The sequence below is a fragment of the Cryptomeria japonica genome, chromosome 10, assembly GCF_030272615.1.
Source record: "Cryptomeria japonica chromosome 10, Sugi_1.0, whole genome shotgun sequence".
In the NCBI taxonomy this organism is placed as follows: domain Eukaryota; kingdom Viridiplantae; phylum Streptophyta; class Pinopsida; order Cupressales; family Cupressaceae; genus Cryptomeria; species Cryptomeria japonica.
Window position 1 is genome coordinate 294,481,664 of NC_081414.1, and position 23,888 is coordinate 294,505,551.

The 23,888-nt window shown below is 35.1% G+C and overlaps 1 protein-coding gene across 1 annotated transcript in view; it reads right to left on the minus strand.

The window, feature by feature from the left end:
- Positions 1 to 11,679: 11,679 nt before the first annotated feature.
- The window catches only part of LOC131029352 (glycerophosphodiester phosphodiesterase GDPD6), a 114,208-nt gene continuing 101,999 nt past the window's right edge, over positions 11,680 to 23,888 (minus strand). Inside the window, exon 8 of the mRNA XM_057959815.2 lies at positions 11,680 to 12,153. Within this exon, the coding sequence (XP_057815798.2) occupies positions 11,911 to 12,153 (243 nt within the window). The 3' untranslated portion in view covers positions 11,680 to 11,910. The remainder of the gene's footprint in view (positions 12,154 to 23,888) is intronic.

The following is a 23,888-nucleotide window of genomic DNA, read 5'->3' on the forward strand; positions in this document are numbered from 1 at the left end:
GGTCTTGTCGACAACAATCTTCAGTCATGATTTTGGTCAATTTTATCCTGTCGCATCAATGTGCGTATTCATTTGTCATCATTTTGGACATTGTCAATCCTAATTAGGGTTTTGCGATCGATTTGTCATCGATCGTCGTCCTCTTATCAATCTTATCATTTTGTGACCAATTTGTCATCAATCGTTGTCGTTTCAATATTATCATTTTGCGATCGATTTGTCATTGATCGTTGTCATTTTCAATCTTGTCATTTTGCAATCGATTTGGTCATCAATCCTTTCCCTCTTGTCAAGTTTTTGTCATTTTGCGATTGATTTGTCATCAATCGTCGTCCTTCTCAATCATGTCAATTTGGATCAGTTAGTCATTGTTCCTTGTCAATTGGCGCCTATCAATTTGGTCTCTTTATCAATCTCGGTTAGTTTGTCAATCAATCAAATCATTTATCGCATTGGTCATTTATCAATTTAAAATCATGATCAACATCAATTATCTTCAATCAAGACCTAATTGTCATCCTCGTATTGCTAATTCATCTTTTAGGGTTTCATGATTTAATCATTTAACCTTGTTTGTCATTTCCCTCTCTAGGATTAATAAATTATTTATTTATCCTAAGTCTTCTCATCGCAATTAAATCTTTATTTAATTAGCTAATTATTCCTCTTTTTGTGAATTAATTAATAAATGACAAATTATTAATTAATTTACCTAATTTCTCCTAATTCCTAGTTTCCTATTTTTCCTCTTTTTCTAATTTCCTAATTTCTATTTCATCTAATTTCAATTCCCTCCTATTTTTCTCCTAATTTCATGGGATTGACATTTCAATTTGTCATAATTTGTCATAATTGACAATCAATTAATTTTGACATAGAAATGTGTCATAAATTGTCATCAATTATCAATCAATCAAATTTTGCATAGAAAGTGCATAATTGTCATAATTTGTCATAATTGACATTTTTGATTTGCAATTTCTATTTGAATGAAATCATGCTAATTTGATCCTTTTCTCCAATTTCTCTATAAATTGGATGAATTTCTTCAATCCCAACTAATGAGAATAATCACTTTTTTGAATCAATCACGCTTCGAGTACTCTTGTGCCAATGTCAATCTTGCTTTTCACATTAGGTTTATGCACTTGAAGGTGAGATCCACAAACAAAGGCTATTTGGAGAAGAAAGAAGGACAATGGAGCCGCATGAAGGAAGCATTTAGATCTACATTTGGTTTGCAAAGTCTTTAGTTTTGAATGTTTTTGCTTTTCATGTCTTTATTGAGTGTGTTCAGGATTGATCATTACATTTGAGCTTTCGTGATTGAGCTAGATTAGTATTGATTTGCGTGTGATGATTTCCCTCATTAACTAACATTGCTAGAATAAATCTCATTAACTACAATATGAACAAGATTGCGTTGTTCGAAGTTCTGTCAAATTATGGCAAGATAGTTTTATTATTTAATAGTAACCAATTTAATTTTGTTGGCTTAATATGACAATAGTATTGGTTGGCTAAGAAATCTAGTGTCTTAATGATAAAGTTATAAATTTAATTAATTTTTTAAATAATATTGGTTATAGTTGATCATTTGAAAAAAAAATATAAAAAAAATTAAATTATTATGTTTATTGAGTTTATACATGATGTCATGGTTATGAATTAAATTGATATTATTTTTAATTTTTAAGTCGAGAATGAGAAGCTACTTTTTGGCGTTTTTTTATTTTTGCTTCAGTTAACAGTTTTAATAACTTTAAGTAATAAAAATAACATTGTAATATAATAACAACATAGTATAATATGATAATAATATTGTAATATTATATAATATTACTGGCTTTCTTGCCAATCCTTTGTATGTTGTCATTATGTTGGTCTAGTTGTTCTCTACTGAACTATCTTTTGTTCTTTTTGTTAAAGGTTTCCGATCCTTAAAACTTGTTTTTCAAATTAATCAGAACATAGTATAATATGATAATAATATTGTAATATTATATAATATAATAATATTACTATTACATGTTACTAATATTATTATTATAATATTAATATATAATATATTATTTTACTTAAATATGTTTAAGGTATAATTAAGCTAAGAATAAAAAATAATGCTAAAATATAAGATAACAATATATTATATTAGTAAAATATAATAACATATAGGCCTATTAATGGGCCTATAAGGGTTAATCCTTTGGAAGTTGAAGTAAGGACAATAAACTGGAAACCTCTAGACCAAGATTGACTTAAGGTGAACTTTGATGGAGCTGCAAAGGGGAATTCGGGACCATCTAGAGCAGGTTGTGTAGCAAGGGATTATACTGGCAAAATCATTGCTAGATGTAGTCAAAGACTAGGTTGGGGAACCAATAATGAAGCAGAAGTAAACAGAACCCTCCTTGTAGTATACATAGCAAAAAATTGGTAGTAGAAAATCTTCATCTTGAAGGGGACTCGCAAATTATTGTGAATACACTCTCAAAAGAGCAAGCTGATAACTGGAAAATTGACAAGGTCATTCAGTTTATCAACTGAATCCTATCCACATTTAGCAAATTCAAATTATCTCATGTGCTAAGGGAGGGTAACATGGAAGCTGACAAACAAGCCAACATGGCATTTGATCTCTAAATTGGAGAAGTCAAATGGATTGATGAGACGCTTGAAGTCTCAAATGAGGTGAATTAAGATGTCAACAAATACAAGGATGAGTTGGAAAATTTTATACGTCAGGGGCATCGAGGGTCAAATAGGATCGGTGGAAGTGGTAATGAATGAAGGTGATGGAGAGGCTATGGGATTAAGGTGGCAATGATGACTCTTTGTGCTCAGGTGGCCAAGTTGGAGTTATTGAATAATTTTTTTGACCTTTGCCTTGTGCGACAGGACAAGGGGGAGTATCGAATCAAGGATGTAGATTATTTTTCGAACAGATTGAATGAGGTGCTGTTAATATTCAAGCACAACCAAAGCATTTAAATGAGTATTGAATGCCAATGTGACATATTTACAACCGCTTCACTAGCCCATGGTTGTGATATGTACAAAGGAGAAAGTTTCCATTTGCAATGACTAATCGGTAATGATACATCAGAGGAGTAGTTAATGGTCATCATTGCCATACTAATTGCTTTGTAGTTGATAGGAGTTGGTGGCGAGTGTTTTAAACTAATGCAGATGGATGATTGCAAAAAACATTGAGATAAGGTGCCAAGTTTGGAAAGCTCATAGACTGCAAGAAGCGAGAAGTACATTGAGCCTAAAAGAAAGGGAAGAAGGCAACATGTACGAAAAAATTCTCCTTACAAAACACCAAACCAATGGTGGCTTTCTGGGGGAAGATTTTGAAGGAGCAAGATTTTGAAGGAGCATGTGAGTCATGTTTTTAAGATCATTGATCAATCGTTTCTAAACAGGGTGAAGATTGTGGTGAGGGATGAGTAACTAAATGCTTAATATAGGTATCATACCAACATTGACATTGCTTTTGTCTTCATGGCTTGGTACTTGGAGTTAGAGGCTAGTGAAATGGTGTTTTGGCTCATGTAAAATTGTGTGAAGGATGACTAGTGTTGGGTTTTGGTGAATCTTATTGGCATGGCGAGACAAGGTGAAAGCGATTATGGAGTAGGAGCTGAGTATTTGAAGCCTGATAAGTAGTGTTACATAGTTTTGATAATGTGTTTTTTGTAAAGGGGACTCGTTCCCATTTTGTAATTACTGGTATACTAGTTCTAGGTGGTGTGGGTTAGGAAGAACAAGGGCTTTATGTTAGGATATTAGTAGATTACTATTTACAATGTTTGCATAGAAAAAATAAGGTATGCTTTTTATTATATTAATACAATGAACCATTTACTGATAAAAAATAAATAAAATAACATATAATGTTATAATAAATTATATGTACTACATAGTACTTAATATAATATATGTAATTGCAATAATAATACTATAATACAATCATTGTATAATATTTTAGTTAGTGGTTACACTTTTAACTCATATTATATTTTCCCAAATCAAAGTTACAATTTTCAATGTTATAAAAATATTTATATAGTTCATAATATTTTTTTCATATTCATCGTCCATAAAGGGTCGAAGTTATGAGTCAATTAGATTGAAGTAAAATATTATTTCAATAATATTTTGTTAAAAAAATTGCATCTAATCTTTGGTGAAGTAAAATGAAATTATATATAAAAAGAATCTTGATATGTGACTGGTTTAAAATATGATTTTTAATAACAAGTTAAAAACAATGTGATTGCTATAGATCTATGACAAAACCAATGACAATATAATCAATATAAAATAAATATAGTCATATTAGAGCACATGTTAGTAACAATCACTAACCTTGATAAAATCAATCCCTTTAGCTAAAATATGAATAACAACATAATCAATATAAAATAAATCATCATATTAGAACATAGGTTAGTAACAATCAAAAGATTGTCACCGTGCAACAATTATGTAAAAGGGTCTATATATGGCTCCCAATGATTTTATGTAATAATATGATTAAATTATATCACATATCATAAGACTTCTTAGCTTAGTTATATATATTATATTATGACATATTTGTATGTAGAAAACAACATCCCTCAATCAAGATATTTAAAAATTATCTAAACTTTATTAAACATGCTACAACAATTATAAACTTGCTCTAAGAAAGATCAATACTTGAGTCATACTGTAGACAAATTATTTAAATTAAAATAATTATACTCAATGACCAATTTTAGCATGGATTAGGATGATGTTATATTGTGGTAAGGTCCAAGGGTTCAACTTAACATGATCATATTGTTTTACATCTTATTTTCAACATCCAACCACCAAATTTATTCAAGTTAATGGCTACAATACAAGCAACATCGATAAATTTAAAAAAAAATCATTTATTAGGTAGGCCTTGCTAGCCATTCACTACAACACAAAATGAAATCATAAAGCAAGTAGTGCATGTTACTATAGCCTTGATTAATTTTATTAGGGTTTATCCTTGTTAGTTATTGAGGCCTACGATAGGATCCCTAAGTATTCCATCATATTGCAATATCTAATATAAAAGAAATGAACTACTTAGTACTTTTCAAAATTAGTTTAATCACATATCAAGTTTACAATGATATTTCATATAGCATTTCATTTTGTTCAAAAAGTAAAAATAATATTAAAATTATTTTAAAAAACATATTATCACTATCACATTGTTATTGTACTATTTATTTTTTAATTCATGATTCCTCCAATTTCTATATGCCCTTCTAAAAACAAATCCATGATAATCTCACCCTTAACAAACTAACTAAAAAATGCTTTCGTAACAAAATAAAAATTTGCTAAATAATTCCAAAATAAGATAAATTTAAAATAATTCAAAATTAATGTGTATCATGCATTTACCAAATCTTATATCAAGATAAACCTCAATTCCACATTTCCAAGGTATATGTTTTTATAAATTTTCTTCTATTACCAAATCAAGCATGCAAATTCTATAAGCCTTAAAGATTGGACAATAATAAGTCATACTCAACCTGGCGTATCCTTCATCGAAAAGAAAGTATATACTTGTATTAAACCAAATAAGACCCCAAACCTATTACAAGACACATTATCCAACTCTAGTGGTTGAGGTCAATCTAATCCATACCCATTATTCTTATTGAATAAAAATATATTGCCGAGAATAATATACTCTTGAACTTGGATACAATCATATCATGTTAATTAAATAATCTTCTCCAAGTGAACGACAATAAAATAGAAGGGAATATGTTGATAAATCAACCTATCTACCACTAAAAACCCTTATCTTGGATGCAACCATTAGGCAAATAGGAAATAAATATAAATAAGAGAACAACAACAACATAGGAAATAACTTGTTGACATGCCATCTAGGCTTAGCCAATTTCTTGGTAAATTGCTACAACATCCATCTTCCTCATCCCAAATTGCTAAAAAAAACTTCCTTTATTTCACACACCTTCCTTCCATAACTCATAGAATGGAAATCTCCTTTCATTTCCTCCTCTTCACGCCACTTTCAGTGGAAAAACCAATAATAACCTTGTAAGCTTTTGAACTCTATTGCTTCTCTATGCCACCATCGATTCAAAAGAGCAAGAAAACCACTTTACTAATCTTTTGATAGAAACATCAGTTCCCACATTGTTGCACAAAAAGTAGCAAGAATATAAGTTGCTTTGGAAGTTGATCATGCTTCAAAGGAGAGAACCAAACCCCTCAAGCATTCTTCTTCTTTTCTTCTTCATCTCCCTTCCATTTTTTGTGTCTCACTCCCCCCTTATCTCTTAAAATTTTGCTATCCTTTATGCTTATGGATTACCACACTTTTGTGTCTACCCCACAACAAACTTGTGTTAGTCTGATCTAGTTCATGTAGCAATGGATATCCATAAGTGCTTGTCCTTTCTAGGAGAGCAAGGCAAGCTCAACTAACACACTCTAAGCTTTGACTTAATTAGGTGGTTCATCTAAAATCACATTAGCTTCTTTAGTAGGGCCCATCTAGTAGCATGATTTCAAATGAACCCCCTAAGAAAGTCAAAGTTTAGAGTGTGTTGTTTAAGCTACAATCTTCCAATAAAGTTGACAGTATGTGGATACCACCAAACTTATTGCAGGTTGTTTTAAAATTTTTTCATGTTCACCATTCCTCATTCTTAGGGCAAGGGGTGTGACACACAAAAGCACAAATTTCTATTTTGAAGTCTACTAGAAAGATTTTTTGTGCTCCATTAATTTTGTGCACACCAAAGATTCTTCCATTTTTTTTTATCTATGAATCCAACAATTTCAAATTGATTTGTTCAACAAAGTTCTAATCTCACTTTTTGTTTCTATTTTTTATGGGATAATTCTTTTACCTTATTTTCTTCAAATGGCTCTTTCAGGAGAATCCTCACTTTCCTTATCTTCCTCTTTTTTCAATTTCCCCATAAACATTTGTTCTTGTGTTATTTTCATTTGTTACCTTGTCATGAACGATTGTTGGACCAACTATTGCCAAATTTATACGTTACCTTTTCACATGACTTCCAATATAGGTGTCCATGCATTTCACTCCTCCACTTGGAATTTTTGTTATTTAATAACTATCATACAAAAATGTACTTCCATAATCCACATAGATCAAATGCTTTAGTACTAAAATAGATTGTAAAATCTCAAATGTAGTAGATCTAAGTATCATAATTAATTTATTTACTCATCTACTTACTCCAATAAATGACAACATTGATGAGGGATGAATGTTGTTGAAAAAGTAAGAATTTGCATGTTGGATATAAAAGAAACAACAATATAAACTAAAATATTCTACCTTGGGAACCCAATTAGAAGAAAAAATAGCTTGGTAGTGGTAATTGTTTGTTTACCTTGTTTTTTTTTAACAAATACTAGTAATAAAATCGATAAAACAGTAGGTGTTCCTTAACTATTATGTCAAGCCCTTGTAAACCATGAACAAATGAATTATCCTATATTCCTCAATTGCAACACTCAAATCTTGCATTGAGCCCAAATCACATACTCTTATATTTATAGTTGCTACTAATGTTGGAGCATCCTTCTCAAGTCCTAGAAATATCCTCCAAAAGTTAGAAGCAGAATGAAACCAATTAATTTCATTTTTTACAATTCACAAACTTTACTTTTCCTAATCCTTATGGATCAAATTTTATATAGTAATCTACCAAATATCATGTTCATTAATGCTTGAAATGTGGCAAACAAATTAGAGATTTGACCTAGAACTGGTAGTGACCTTGATGAATTTTGAATTTTATTTCCCCTAGTTGATAGAGACCTACTAAATTTAAGAAATTGTAAAATTTTCAATGACTTGGGCATTGACCCATTACATCTCATCTTTGTTTTGCAAGGGTATATATGCATCCCTTCAACAAAAATGTTACTATCTAAATATTATAGTGATGCCAAAAAAGGCACACTTAGAGGCTCTAGAATACAACTTCTCTTTAGCCGAAGTAATAGGCACAAAACTTAGATGCTCATAAAGTCACTCTAGATAATGATATCATCAAATAATATAATTAATAACTTAGAAAGGAATTTATTCAATACCTTGGTCACCAATTTTTGAAATGTGGTAGGAGAATCACAAAGATGGAAGGAAATGATTAGAAAGTGGTAGTGAACTTTAAGTAATTCTAAATGTCTATCTTTTCCTAGTATTGCAATTGATTTGGTGTTCGATAGTACCCTAATTTGAGGTCATTTTTCAATGGATACTTTGCTCCATGTAACTTGAGCATATATGTGATCATAAGCATATGGATTATGTTTATAATGATAAGTTTGTCAAGTATTTATAATCAATGAAAAATACTATATGATTCATCCTTTAGTTTGGACTATTGGTGCAATATATGGGCTCTTACCTAGGACCAAAACCTAACCTTTCATGAAGTCTTGTATAAGCATTTAACCTCTTTAACTTCTACAAGTGCTTGTGTTGTTATATGTGTACCAATGTCAAGGAAATGGTAAATCAAGCAAGCAATAATATGCCGAGACCTCCTATTTAATGAAGACCTTTTAATAGGTCTTAGAAATATATCTTATAGCTACAAGCAACTAAAAAATCTTGGGAATTATTCATGTGCAGGAGAAGGATCTAAATACATTCAATATAAGTAGGTCATAAATCTAAAATTGATTTTTTCATATTTTTATTTATTTGATTTGGATCAATAGATTATTTTTTCTTGGAGGCAAAATTCAATGGTATATTCGTAATCCTCTTGAATATCATGAACAATTCTTGATGATGTGTGGAATATGTGTTCTAATACATATAACCATTGAACACCCAACAACATAGAATTTATCTGGTCTTACCACTTTATGAACAACTCTTGAGCACTCAATGCTTTGATGGCTTATGACTCAAATGAGAAAAAACTCAATTGTTTCTTAGTTTGAATATCAATGTGTTGCAAGGGTTAACCATTGAACAAAACTAGTACTTTTTAATATGAGAAAAAAAAAATTAGTTGTGGAGGCAATCTAATCTTGTCATTACCAAGAGAAATACTAATGGTTCCCGTTTTTTAAATAGAGGAAGGAGTTAACTCTCCAACTCACAATCAACATCAGTCAATTGAAGGGTATCTTCATTTTTAGACTTAGCTTTACACATCAATGCACACATCTTCAACAAAACAATATGCTTTTAGGTGATGTAAATGACCCCTACTCTAGTGTTTGGAACAATTACAATTAGGATTTGAAGTTTAGATGTTGGAATTTGTAATATTTAGACAACTATAATATTTTGACAAAAAAAAGTCAAGCTTTTCCTCATAATCCTCCTACCAATCGTATTTCTCATCATCCCAAAAACCTAAAATCTTTTTTTTTTTGATAATCGTATTCATGTCTAATTTCATATCAATAGAACTAGTATCTTCTATTCAAATAATTAAGTATAGTAATTTAGCATGTTAGTATGATAATAAATGAACTAGAATAGTTTAATGTTCAAGAGTTATGTATTTACTATAAATAGTTGTTGAGTGTGGTAAGGAAGTTAAAAAGTTACTATAAGAAATATTTTTTAAGTATGTGATCAATGTAAAAATCATATGATGAAATCAATACAATTGAAAAATTTTATGCATGCAATCCGTAATATTTAGCTTTCTGTCCTCTTCCATTTTCAATATGTTATAAAGAAATAATTTTACAAATATAATCTTGTCCTATATGATGGTTTAGGAGTGGAAGCCATGACCATTGGAAAGAGGTGATGCCATGTTTTATTAAACTAATTTCAATCGTACTTGATGACATTTTGATTCTTCTTAGTAGAGATAGTTTTAAAGAACTATACAAAGCTTCAAAAAAGTAGAAGTGTTCAATATAGAAAGATTTGTTAGTACATACAAAATCTCAAAATGAGAAAAAAGGAATGCATATAAAGGCAAATTGTTCATTGAAATTGTTAATAAGTTTGTTTTGTTTTTATTCTTCATATTTATTCCAATAGTCGTACATGTAAATGAGCTAACACATATTCCAACATAAGGAGAAAGGATGGGAAGAGCGTGAAAATTGCTATATGTAGATTGGTAACATTTTTTTTCAGATTGGCACTGTATAGCGTATACTGTATCAACAATTTTGGTTCTTAGGCCAAATCGAACATACTCTTGTTCTTCCCATCCAAAAAGTTTCAACCATCAGTGCATTAAAATCGGCAGCAGATTTTGAAGAAAATCCTCTAAAATCTGCGCACTGTTCTTCACGTGTTCACCTTCAAGCCATGCTTTGTCATCTCATATGGCTTTTAACATCTTCATTTTGAGGACCATTTGCATGTAGTAGAACTGGGCAAAATACTTTATAAAAAAAAAAAAAAGCACATGGCGCCCTTGTTGCAGTGCACGAGTGTCCCACTCTTGGTTGGAATCTAAGCCTAAACCCATCAGAGAGGTCACTTGTACAAAAACCTATCATCCGTAACCTTTAATCAAACTGTGATTAGTTCAATAGTTAAAATTTTACTCTGACCAAATTTTTCCAAATATAAATATTAAAAAAAATAAGTTGCTTTCTGTGAAATAAAGAGCTGAATCCACAACACCAATGCTTTTTTTAGATAATTAAATAAAAAGATGAATCCAACTTCCAATACATTTTTTTAAGTTCTCCTGTGGAGGGTGTAGAACCACCTTGTAACAAGGGATTACAAGCTAGTAAGAACTCTCAATACATGTAAGAATATATCACTCACAATTATAGGCTTAATGATTGATCAATCCATTCTTATATTTTTACTGATTGAATTTGTGGTCTATGGAAATCTTGACAATTTATTGAAATCACATTGCAGATATCATGTCTTAAAAGCCTTTCTGCAGCTAAAATTTGTAGAAATTAACTATCCTTCCATTGATATGGAGCATTACATGTACTCCCTTCAGGTACCTGTACCTGTAAAGTTTCCATATCGGTACTGATCCTCCTGGTTTGTTCTACCATCCAGAATACCCGACTGTCATTATAAAGTTATCATGGTTAGGGTGCCATTATTCTTCTATTAAAATTCAGGTAGTTTTTTCACATTTAGCATTGACTTATGTAAGGTTGTCATTCAATAATCATTTTCAGCGCTTATGGTCCTATTGTATCCTACATGTCCAATTCCTCATATCTTGTTTGATCTGCAAAGCACCCATAAGATGAAGAAAATATGTAGGCCTATTTATTAAAGAATTTTGATAACTGATGCAACTTCTTGCAACTTCTTTGCTATCTTCTCAGATACCATAATCATGACAATAAAATGCAAAGTTTTCAGTTTGGCATATATATTATAATAGAGAAGAATGTTAGTAAAACCCCCATTTGCATCCAAACCATATTATTTATTTCAAAGACTTCCTTTAGATAGCTTGAATATAGTTCTAATAAGCATGACAGTTCAATGATGAGCATAGATGTTATTTCAGCTGGCGTCAAAGGCTATGACACTACACTTGATCATGCATCAGTATAATCAAATATTTTATAAGGGATAAACCCAATTGGAACTTCAAAGTGAAGTCAAATGCCTAACCTCAGAAGTATTAAAATGTTGTATTTAGACATGAAAAAAAAAATCAATTTTTGAAATAGCTTCAATTCAATAAGTTAGATATAATCATGATTATGTTTCTCCGAATGACACAATCAGTAAAATCGAATATTTTATTAAGGACAAACCCAATTGGGACTTCAAATTGAAGTCCAATGCCTACCCTCAGATGTACAAAAACATTTTATTTGGAAATAAAGAGATTTCTAATTTTTGAAATACAATTCAATAAGTTAATACAATCATGATTATGTTTTTCTGAATGACTTTATCATACCCGCAATCTTATGCAACAAATCTGAAGCTGTGCCATTCTTCTCAAAGTCTGTTGGAGAAGTCCACTCTTGATAAGAATGCAAACTTCCAGTAAAATCCGTAAAAAGCCCATCAACTCCAATCACTTTAAGCCAATATGCATACTCTGCGTATGGGTCTTGATGAAAATTGAAATGCAAATACACGTTTTCATTCCTGAAGGTGTAAGGATGAACCTAAAATATATGGGCAAAAAGGCTTTTTCAATTAGACAGCATCAATGATATGATAACTATAACATTAGAGATATAAAAAACATTTATTTAAATACAAATCTTTTACAAGTGCTGTTCACTTTGTCTGGCATTATCTTCATCTTGTCTTGGCCAAAATAATTGCAATACCAAACACATCATGTTAAAAATATGGAATAAACTTGTAGGATCAAACCAAATGCATGCCTACAAATTGCAAAACACGGTCATTCTTGTCTTTAGAAAATAACAGTGCATTTCAAGAAGCAGATGCACATAATTCAAAACAATTAGGAGGTATCAACTTGTGTACTACTCCAAAATCAAATAAATTTAAAATGCAGGCTTTACACAAAAAAGGTGTCTGCTGATAAAATCCAATCATGCTGAATTTTAGCTATATTTTAGATGCGATTAAAAAAATTCCTTGACTATAATACAAACTAGTATAAATTGAAGAAGAAAAAGAAAAGCTACATTTTTATTTTATTTTGATAAATCCAAAAGTATGTTTATAGATGTAAAGTACTGCTAGGAACAGCTGATTAAGAGAGGATAAATTGCTGTTTTTCAGCTGAAGATTATTACTTAAAAAATGAAGAAAGATATAGCTCGAGAAGCCAGTCATGAAAAAAATTACAGTTTTTCTAAAACTACGAAAATGCCATAGATCTAGCATATAAAAGATCATGTGGATAAGAGATATAAACACCCAAAGTAGTAGCCAAAGGACCTCAAAAGAGCTATTTCTTCTGAATAGTGGTAACTGGTAACAATGTGAATGTCTGCTGGAGACAATCTTCATTCATTGATGCTGCATGCCATGGATTAAGTGTAATTTGTGGCTGAACAGGAGCTGCCTGCAAGTTATTCTCATTCATAACAGGGTTGTTGGAGCAATCACCTTGGTAGTAATGATGCTTGGGATGGGATGAGTCCTCAGCTTGTTCTTGTATTACTTCAACTATACAATGCCATGCATTTTGCCATAAGAGCAAGGAACTGATAGCTTGGAGGGTGTGCTCATGAATTCTATGACAATTTTGTGCCTATCAAGGCAGTTGTTCACTGATTCAATTCTCTTTCCTGCTTTTTTTTCTTTCTTTCCAAGAAAGGATTCTGTTTACACGCTTCCTTCAAGTGTTTGCTTTTAATGGCCTCCACTATTTCATGGAGAATTGACAGCAAATTTGGATCAATTTTGCGAAAAGTAAACTTTGAAATTTTAGATATAAGAGGGGCACTCAAGGCAAATTGGTTAGGAAGGGGATGGCATGCCTGCCAAGGTATGAAAATTATAATAGAAGATGGGAAAAGTATGGAAGAGGGAAATAGGAGGGACTAGTGTGAGTCTCAAGCAGTGGCATGAAGAGTTCAGTGTGATTTTAACATTGAAGGTAACTAGGGTATCAATATCATTGTTAATGGATTTTTTGCTCAAAACAAAAGAGCAAAAGGCTGGATGTCTGGGCTAGAGAAATGAATAAAGGTTTCAGCACCCATTGGTGTTGAAGTAAATATTGAATAGTAATGGTCAATTAGTTACTAGACGTAGGCTTTAATAAATTCATCTTGACTTAACAATATGCTTTTATGTTTTATTTCCCTTTTGCATGTTCTTTTTATTTATCCCACATTCATAACATCAGTTGTCTCTTATGCTTCTAATCCTTCATATTTACTTAATGCAATATCTTGTTTATCTTTATGTACCTGATTTCCATAATATGGTATCAAACCTTATAGCTTAGCTAAAGCCATGGAGTCTATGAGAGCATCAAGACCTAGGGATTGCTACGAGTAGAGCAGATCAATGGATTGCTAGCCTAGCACAGTAACAAGAAACAAGAGGGATTTGCAAGACCATACAACACTGCAAATCGCATCATATGTCAAATTCATACAAAATCATGGCAAGAAAATAATAACAAACTGCAGCCTTTTTTTTGTTGAAAATCACATCACTTATTGGGAACCACATGGGTAGGTTTTTATCAAAGGTCATGGATAAAATTTTATCAAAAACGCATGAGTTTATTACCTAAAAACTGTCTGCATTTTTCTAGTCAAAATTGCACCCAAAAAAACTAGAATTGTGAGTAGGAATTATTAAAAATCACAGCCATTTTTTGCATCCTAAGGTCATTTTCAAGGTTTTGTTAATAGTTGTGAGTTTATTTTTAGTCAAAAATTATTGATTCTCAAGGTCACATGAGGTCTATCATAAGATTTTTGCAGAAGTATTTCTGCTAGGGCACACATTTTATCTACTTTTTACTTGTATTTTTCTGTTGTCAAATTCATAACAAGGAGGTGATTTGTCTTGCTTTGAGATTCCAAATTGAGGGAGGGGAGAACAATACAAATAGCATCATGCTAGAAGGTAGCTAGAGATTCTCTAGTAAAAACTACAATACGTGGAAGCAACATATGTTAACCATTTTTTAGTATAGATTCCTTGGAAATATTGTCCTTAGTAAAGATTTTCGTCCAACAAATGTGGGACAGACCAACATAAATTTGATGAATGTGACAAAAAAAACAGTAATGTTGATTACGTTGCCTATGACAAATGATATGCTATTTGAAGTCTAGACTGGGTATATTTGGAATCATTTGAAATTTTTGTATGGGACTTTACAAAAGGGCAGAGCATTGTTTCTGAAGATTATGTTGTTTTTGATCAAGATGGATGAGAATGCTTATTTGTAAGAGCATTTACCTCGAGATCAAGGACATCAAGGGTCAGTTGTCAGCCATGGTTAAGAAATGAAAGAGGACATGGTGGTAATCACATTAAAAAGTTTAAAGAGTTGTGTGATAAGCTATTACAGGAGGACAAATCAAAGAGAGTTCAATACTACTTGTGAGAAAAATGGTGTAGAGAAAAATTTTGTGGTCAAAGAGAAGGGCAAAGGAAAATGGTCACAAAAGAAAGACAAGGCAACAATGAGGATGCAACAAAGAATCTGAAGAACATCACATGTCATTACTATGGTAAGTTGAATCATATGAAGAAGTGCTATAAAAAATGTTGGTTGATTAGAAAGCCAACTAGGAAATCCGTGGAATAGGGCTCATATTGCAGACCATACAAAGGAGAATTCAATTTTCTATACTTTCATCGCTAAAAGACCAATAGATCAGCCCAAGTCATTTGTTTGGTACATAGATTCAAAAGCATCATGTCACTTCACCACCTATTTGCAATTCTTCTAAAGATTCAATGATCTTCAATGGTGGGGAGTACATGGCAGTAAACAAAGGGAAGGTCGTTTAGAGGGAAAATGTTGATTTTTTTCAATGTATACTATGTGACAAGAATGGAACTTAATCTACTCTTGATGAATCAATCGACGTGAATTTGACCCCATCTAAATGTCATTTTTAGCTATAAAAAATGCTATATAGTTGATAAAGAGACCAAAACGATTATTTCTTTTGGTGTGGAAGACCATCAACTGTACACACAGATTGACATAGGACAAGTCAAAGAGCATGCATTGGCATCCAAGTGTGCATCAAACACCAATTTACCTTGGCATCAAGGGTGTGGGCACCTTAATTTAACCTACCTCTCTCAATTGACCTAAGAGAACTTGCTAGATGGACTTCCTTGCATCTAGCAACAAATGCAAGGTGTTGTTGATGTGTCTGAAATCGCATTGTTGCAAACTCCATATGGCCAACGCAGAATAGAATAACCAGCTAAGTATCCTATCCTCTCTTGAGATAAGGAAGTCCCTAATGCTATTTTTTTATATTTGATCAAAGGGGACAACCTCAAGGTTTCTTTTGTCAGGTCTTGACTACAGGATTACTCAGTGATTTGATGTGTTTATGCTGGAAACACAAGGGGGACTTACGTTGAGATAGGCAATTGATAAATAAGTTCCCTGGGATCTTTATGGTCTTTTTATCAAATGATTTTGGTTGAGTTGATACTGTTTTTAATGGGACTGCGCATTTTCTTGATAAAAAAGGGGGAAAAAGGAAGGAAGGATAGGGAGAGAGAGATACATGAAATGTAAATTCTAACTAATATAGCAATTTCATCAAACAGATGGACACCTCCAAAAAACTAGATTAAACATCACCAGCTACTTAAGCACAATGTTTGCATAAATCCAGTGCAATCTTCAAAGGAAAACAGGATTTTCATGTTATCAACTACAACATCAGAACTTTTACATTCATAGTGAGTGCTCAATAACTGAACTAAGCATAAAAGGTTCAGATTAACCATGCAAAGAGAAAGGCAATCAGCCGTTCCCCAATGGTGTGAACTGCGAAGATTCTATCAGATGTTTGCTTGAAAATGCTATGTAAAGGAAATAAACATAACTGAAAGATTTCTAAATTAAGTGAAGAAGGAGACCATGCACTCACAAGGAAACTTGAAAACAGTCTTAATCTTTGCATTAATTCCTGTAAATTTCACCAGAGCTTTTGCAACAATCGAAGAACTTCTTACAAAATGAGGGAAAACCAGCCCCTTAAATAGGCTCCAAAAAAGGATGAATGGCCTAGATCTAATCTAAACAAGTGGCCCAGATTCATCCACAAATCATGGCTGCCCATACCCATAAATGGGAGGCAAATATCAACAACCACCCCTAAAGGAGCAATAACTACCTAAAAAGGTAATTACAACAATTTCAGAAATAATTCAAAAAGGTGCATTAATAAAGGTTTACATTTTGTTGACTAAAAGTCAAATGTCACCTTTTGGTGCAAAAGTGCACTTTTAAGATTTAGAGAGAAAAAGGCACTTTTAAGAAACCACTTTTTCTTTTCCAGTTTCATATGCCTTCACCAAGAACTGATCCTCTCCATGCAAATATTCTCGCCAAAGGTCCCGACCTACTGCGCGTTCCTCGCGAACATACACCTGGAACCTGATGCATTATTGAAATAGCAGACTGAAGGGAGGCATAGGGGGATGATGAATTTTGTACTGCATGCTCTCTAGCTAATGATCTATGTGCTTCAAACCGTCTCGCCAACTGGACCGATTAGCCTCAAAACTCAAGATATCAGAGTGTAATTTACTAGCAAAATCTATTTCCTCTGTAGAGTAGGTGACCTTGTCTTTTTTTAATCTGTCCTCCCAGTCTAGATGGATTACAGGATCGGACAGATTGTTTTGCCAACCCAAAACCAGGGACCGAAGGATTACTCCACCAAGGTCCCTGGTGTTTCTCAGAATTTCTTCGCACGCCTCTTGTTCTTTGTTAATGGTGGCCTTTGTGTCATTCTTCATGCTAATAGCCCAGTACCATTCTTTAAAAATGCTAACGTCGTGGGGGCCCAAGATGTCGGACAATGTAGAAATTTGCGGATGGGTCCAAAAAAGAGCAGTCATGAGGGGAAGAGTTGTAGTAACTGCTTCGTGAATTATGAGGCATTCTCGCTTCATCTCGTACAATTTGACCAAAACAGTTTCTCAATGGTGGGCCATTTCCTTTACATCCTTAATGATCAGCTCCCCCTTCGCCTTGAGACTTCGAATCCATTCCCTGATGGCCTTTGCTGTGTCCCGTACTCCTTCAAATTCTGTAGTGGTCCTTTGTGCTAATGCTATCGGGGGAATATGGGATTCGAAAGCATTGTGTAATGGCCTCAGGAGCTAATCGATTTATCCCTCGGCTTGCTTAGCATGGGCCCGATACATGTCCTTTTCAGCGGTTATCTCTTCGAGCTTCTTGAGTATATTCTGCACTGAATCCTTGAATTCTTCTTTTTCTTGCTCCTTAGTGGCTCGTCCAATGGCGACAGTTGTGATTCTATAATCTGCTAGTGTGATCTGATCTGTTGGCTTGTCTACAGGCGGGGTGGCAATGTGAAGAGTGCGGTTCCTTTGATCATCCTTATTCATTCTAGAATATGCCTTGGGCTTTTTCTTCCCCTTAGCTTTGGCTTGGTCTATGCGCGAGAAGATGTCCTCTAGATCAATAGGTGATTTGGTGGTGGCCTTGCGCTGAGACCTAGCAATCAACCACTCTTGAGGCACTATCTGGACTGATGATAAGGTTAAGTCTGCATTTTGTTCTTTGATGTTTTCAGTTGACTCATCACAGATTCGTAGCTGCGCTGCTACCGAAGGGGTGGAAGAGGTGCGAAGTTCTTTGCTTGCAGCTGAATTTTCTCCCACTTCACTGAACAATTGTCTGGTATCTTCACGTGATGGTTGTTCTTTGGTCTTTTCGAGCTCGCGAGTCTCCTTTGTCCTTTGCTCTCCTTCAATGGTAGAGTCATCTTTGGTCGTATTGTGGAGCAACAACTCATGGCGGCTTTGTTGGGTGGTTTCATGCACCCCTATCCCTTGAATGGATGTAATCTCTCCTTCCTCAATTTGGTTGCCCGGTCCGGTTGATTCAAGGGCTCTTAGCTCAACTTCTAGCATGTCGGGTGTGGGAGGATCATTAGCTTCAAACGCGTCGACGTCACTCTGGGAAGGCGGAGCAGGTATATAATCTAATTCTACTACATCGTTAGATGAACTGGGGTCCTTTGACGATGAAGTGACCTCTGGTCTCCTTATAGGAATCTTCTCCCTTCTTGTCCTCTTGGACGTCCGAGTCCCTCTGCAAGCCTTGGCTTTCTTTCTCTTCTCTGGTTTCTCAATTTCTTCCTTGGGTGGACTGGACGTTCCCTCATCTTCAGAGGACTGAGAATCAAGGCTGCCCATTAGGTGGTAGGTGAGCTGGACTCCTTCGTGAATTAGCCTCTCAATCTGTTGATGCAACCATTGATCTGTATATCTGGCTAAGGCTGCCATGATTGCCTCGAAATCGGTGATCGGGTCCTGGGACCAATCCACGCCTGGCAAGAGATGCATTACTGCCTCAAACTCTCGGACTTGGAGGCAATTACTTGAATCTATGAGTTGATCTGGGACCCGACGGTATTCGACGAGCCGCATTTGCTGCACACTCAGCCTGGAATATTCCCATCTCTGGACCTCATAGTCATCAGAGCAATTCTTCCAATAGTCTTCAACTAATTCCTTTGCTCTGTACCACCTGCCATAGGCTCTCTTTGCCAGATTATCATGATCGAAATATTTTCTTGGAAAATGGTCCTGTAGGCCATAAGAGGCCAGCCCTGTGAGGGATTCCTCTGCTAGGGTAGGGGTCTTCAAGTGGACATCATGGTTGCCTATGATCATGGGGAATGTGAATCCAACCTGCTTACTTTCTCTAAGTAGGATGCCAGCCGGACGTGACTACCTTGCGACCTCCATAAGAACTACTTTGTCGGTTGGGTACCGTGGAAGTCGGAGAGGGGCACCATCAAAGCCCGCTATTCGGATATAGGAGAACCTCGGGAACTAAATGAACCACGGTCCATACCTCTGTACTAGAATAGTAGGTTGCTCTGAGAGCCTTATGTGTAATCCTCCCTGCATTAACCTGACCAGGCGCATTGTGAAGGCGTCATTGACGTGCTCATATTGGCCAACTGCATAAGCTAGGCTGTTCTTTTCCCTCTGAGCTATATCTTGGTAGTGCAGGTGCGGGTAGCAATCATAGACCTTTACCTGATCGGGTCCATTCCCGATTTCACCTTTCATTATCAAACCTGGCAACGGCTGGTTCTTGGTGAACATGTAGACCAAATAAGAGGTCATAGTGAAGTATTTCTTTGTTTCAAGCTCAATCAGCTGAGTGTGGATGTTGTCGCTTATGATCTGGGCCCAGTCAAACTTAGACTTCCCAGCGAAGACTTGCTCTATGAAATAGAACATCCACTCCTCAAAGTAGCTAGATTTAGGGAGTCCCATAACCCGGCTGAGTAATGTGACCATATCCCCATGCTCATTATGAAAATCACTTCTGGGGATCTTTTTCCCAATTATGGCGCTCAGAAGCCTTCTCTCCTTGTGCCACTCTTCGTTGATCAATGCTTTGCACCTGGCGGGATTCATATCATATGCCCCTTGTGCATCATCTATGGTTGTGGCTGTGGGATTGTTTGGGAAGGGAATGTCGAATGCGTCGCCAATGGCCTCAGGAGTGAAGTTGGCGATGGTCATGTTCTCGAGGAGCACCAGTCTAGAATTTGGCTGATCATGCCGGGCAGCCTCTACCACTAGCTCATAGTTCTGTACTGCTGGAGGGAATCCCGCCGCTTGGGCGATGCCACTTTCCACCATCTGTCTAGGCTTGCCATATGCGTTAGGGGAGAAGACCCAATTCCTGAAATCCTGGATGTCAATATGGCCAAGGTCGGTATCACCGATATTGTCCCAGACGCTCTGCACTTTTGACTCCCTCAATCCTCCTCTTTGATACTGGTACTTCATCCTTTCAACTTTTTGTCGGATATCTGATTTGGATGCTTGTGATGTCTCGACTGCAGCGGGCGTCTTTGATGATTCAACAGCCGATTTAGGCATTTATTGCACAGTTGGATGCGGATTACGAGGCGATACGAAAAGAAGGCGGGTTAGATAGAAAATACTCCAGCATTCATGGATTAATTCAAAATTTAAATTGGACATGGAGCGACATTTCTAGCTAAAAGCTTGATTGATTTTAAACCAAAGTTTTCATGAAGCTTTTGATCGCGAATTTAACACTTTCTGGATTTTGGATTAATCTTTAACAGGGGCAAAGCTCGAAAAATTCTCCTAAGTTTGAAAATGCAATTTCTGGTTAAATCTTAGGAGCAAATTCTAAATTGACTGCTTTGAATGACGTTCTACAAGTGGAAAGAGATGCGAATTTTGAAAATTTAAGCATTTTAATCAGATTTCGCACATACGTCTATTTGATTTATAAGCATTTCAGATGATTAAGAGAGACAAGGCGCACTTACCTGACGAAAATGGGTGGCGAGGAATTACCCGACCTTGCTGCGTAAAGACAAATGGACAATTCTGCAAAGTTTGAATTTTCAACGGTTATCTCCTTGATTCAAATTTTTGCGGTTATTGTTTGAAAGGAATTTATCATTTTAAACGTTTTTTCTACTTTGGGCAATTGGCACTCTGAACTTGAATGATTTGGCATAGTTTATGCAGTGTTATACCTTGAATGCGATTTACGTGAAATCGGCTATCTAAAATCAGATGTGATCCTCCTTACACAAACTTCGGCAGTATGGAGAGGTTTTACAAATTCGAATGACATCTTTCTTTGATGAAATGCTTGAGCACTATCACACAACCTCGGACCTAGGTGACTTTCGGGAGGAATGGAGGATTTTTCAACTTCGAATTCTTTATATTGCTTCTTCGCGTTGCAGTTTTTGAAGTTTATGGTGAATTTCGGAGCATAACCGCCATTCTGCAAATTTCAAACTGTGTCCTCTAAAACCCTAGGGACGAACTTCGGACTATTGGGTGCCTTCTACAAGTTACACAAACTTCGGAGCTGTTGTATCCCTCGCGGTTTTCGCATCTTTGGCGATTTTCGGAGCATTCACGAACTTTGGGATTATTTGGGAGTTATCAAACGCTTATGTTAACTAAGGTATTTTCGGACCACGCAGCGCCTTTGCAAATTTCGATGAAAACTTCAGACCTCAAGCCCCTTTTCGCAAATTTGGAAGTGTTTAGATGTTTTTGCAACTTGGAATTTCGGAGTTTTTAAGGCGTTTTTGCGATTTTAAGGGTAAATTCGGACCTCTGGCGTTTTTTGAAAATCGAAGAAACTTCGGACCTTTTGCCTATTTTTGCAAATTCAATGAATTTCGAACCTTTGGACATGTTTCGCAACTTTTTAAAAAAAACTTCGGACCAAAAGGCGTGTTTGGAATTTCGGAGTTTTTAAGGCATTTTTTGAAAATCGAAGAAACTTCGGACCTTTGGCGTATTTTTGCAAATTCGGAGTTTTAAGCGTTTTCGGCGAATTGTAGGCATTTTTGGACCTAAACCACTTTTTGCAAATTTATGCAACTCTGAATTTCGGCCCCAAGGTCCGAAATTGGGGAACTTAAGTGAATTTCGGGGCTCTAGGGGCTTTTTGCAACTTTTCCATATTCTCAAATTTAGCCCTAGGGTCCGAAATTGGTGCTTTAAGTGAAATTCGGACCATAAGGGGCTTTTTGCAACATTAAAAAGCATTTTCGGACCATTTGGGAAACTTTGAATTTTGAAATTTTCGCCCCAAGGTCCGAAATTCGGCCCCCTGGGGGATTTTAGCAACCTTTCAACCTTGTGAAGTTTTAACATTTTGGCCTCTGGGTCCGAAATTGGATGTTTTAGGCAATTTTGGGAACTTATGCAAAATTTCGGACTTTAGACCAGTTTTGCCAGATTCTACAAATTTTGGATTTTGGAGGCTTCGGAATTCTAAGGCATTTTGGCCAAGAAATTCGCTCCTCCACCAGCAGGCGAAAATCATTCTTCACTCAAATCCCACAAACATCGTGGTGACAAACCTTACGCAATCCACCTCATCGCCCTCAGGCGGAAAATGACAATTTTGGGTCCTCATGCAACCTCCAGATGCACTATTCTTGCTTGGTGGGCTTCGCCAACTTCTATCACCTTATGCCTATCGAAGGCGATTTTCAAAATTTCGAACAAACCCTTAGCGTTCGTGTCTGAGGGCTAGATTAGCCTGATGGATTTATCAGCTCTTTTCTCTAACATCATCACTTCATGGACTAGTCACGGACTCGCTCGAAAGGACGCGAGACCCTCTGTGCGAAACTCAACAAGGCGAGAACGAAAGGCTCAAAAACAGGAAGGGGGACCCTGTCGGCGACAGGGAGCGTGTGCAACGCACAACAGGTGTTTGTCGAGTTAGTTACACAAGAAAGTAGCACAAAGCTCCATTTGATAATGGATAAGCTTGGAAAGCAAAACGAGTCCTTCAACTAGTTCATGCAAATGTTTGTGGACCAATGAATATAGCAACCGTCACTGAGCTAGGTATTTTCCTCTATTATTGATTATACTGGGAAAACATGAATGTAATGTAGTATTTGAAATTGAAATATGATGTGTTTATTAATTTCAAAAGCTTAAAGCATTAGTAGAAAGAGTCAACCAAGCACACTCTAGTCCAATATTGACCAACCCAAGAAGGAGCATTATTGAGTCAAGCTATTATATTACCAATCTTAGATCTAATATTGGAGAAGAATTCTATTCAAATGAATTCAACAACATTTGTGCTAAATATAGTATAAAAGGACAATTCACTACACTCTACACTCCACAATAGAATGGAGTTGTTGAGAGGTGGACCGCACTATCACAAAGATGGTCCCATGTATGATGGAGAACATAAGTGTTCCAAAAAGGTTTTAGGCTGAGGCAATATTTACAACAATATATCCACTAAACAAACCACCCACACAAGTGGTGAAGCGAAAGACCTCAAAGGAAGAATTGGTCTAGAGGGAAGCTTGAAGTCATGTATCTTAAGGTCTTTGGTTCCACTACTTATGCTTGGATTCCAAATGAGAAAAGAATCAAGTTAGCATAGATGCAAGACTCGAAGAGTATTTTTTGCTCGACGACTTTTTCAAGCAAAAACTTACGAGTTTTACTTGCAAAGTTTTGCCACAAAACTCATTGAATTTTCCCAAAATACTCTATGAGTCTATGGCAAAAACTTGGCTACATAAAAAAAAACCCAATCATGTCAAAAAATTGGATATGGATTCTAGACAAATGGGAGAACTAAGGAGGAGGAGCCAAGGTAAGGTTTAGACAAGGAAAAATAACTTTTGACATTAGGGAGTGATGTTCCTATTTT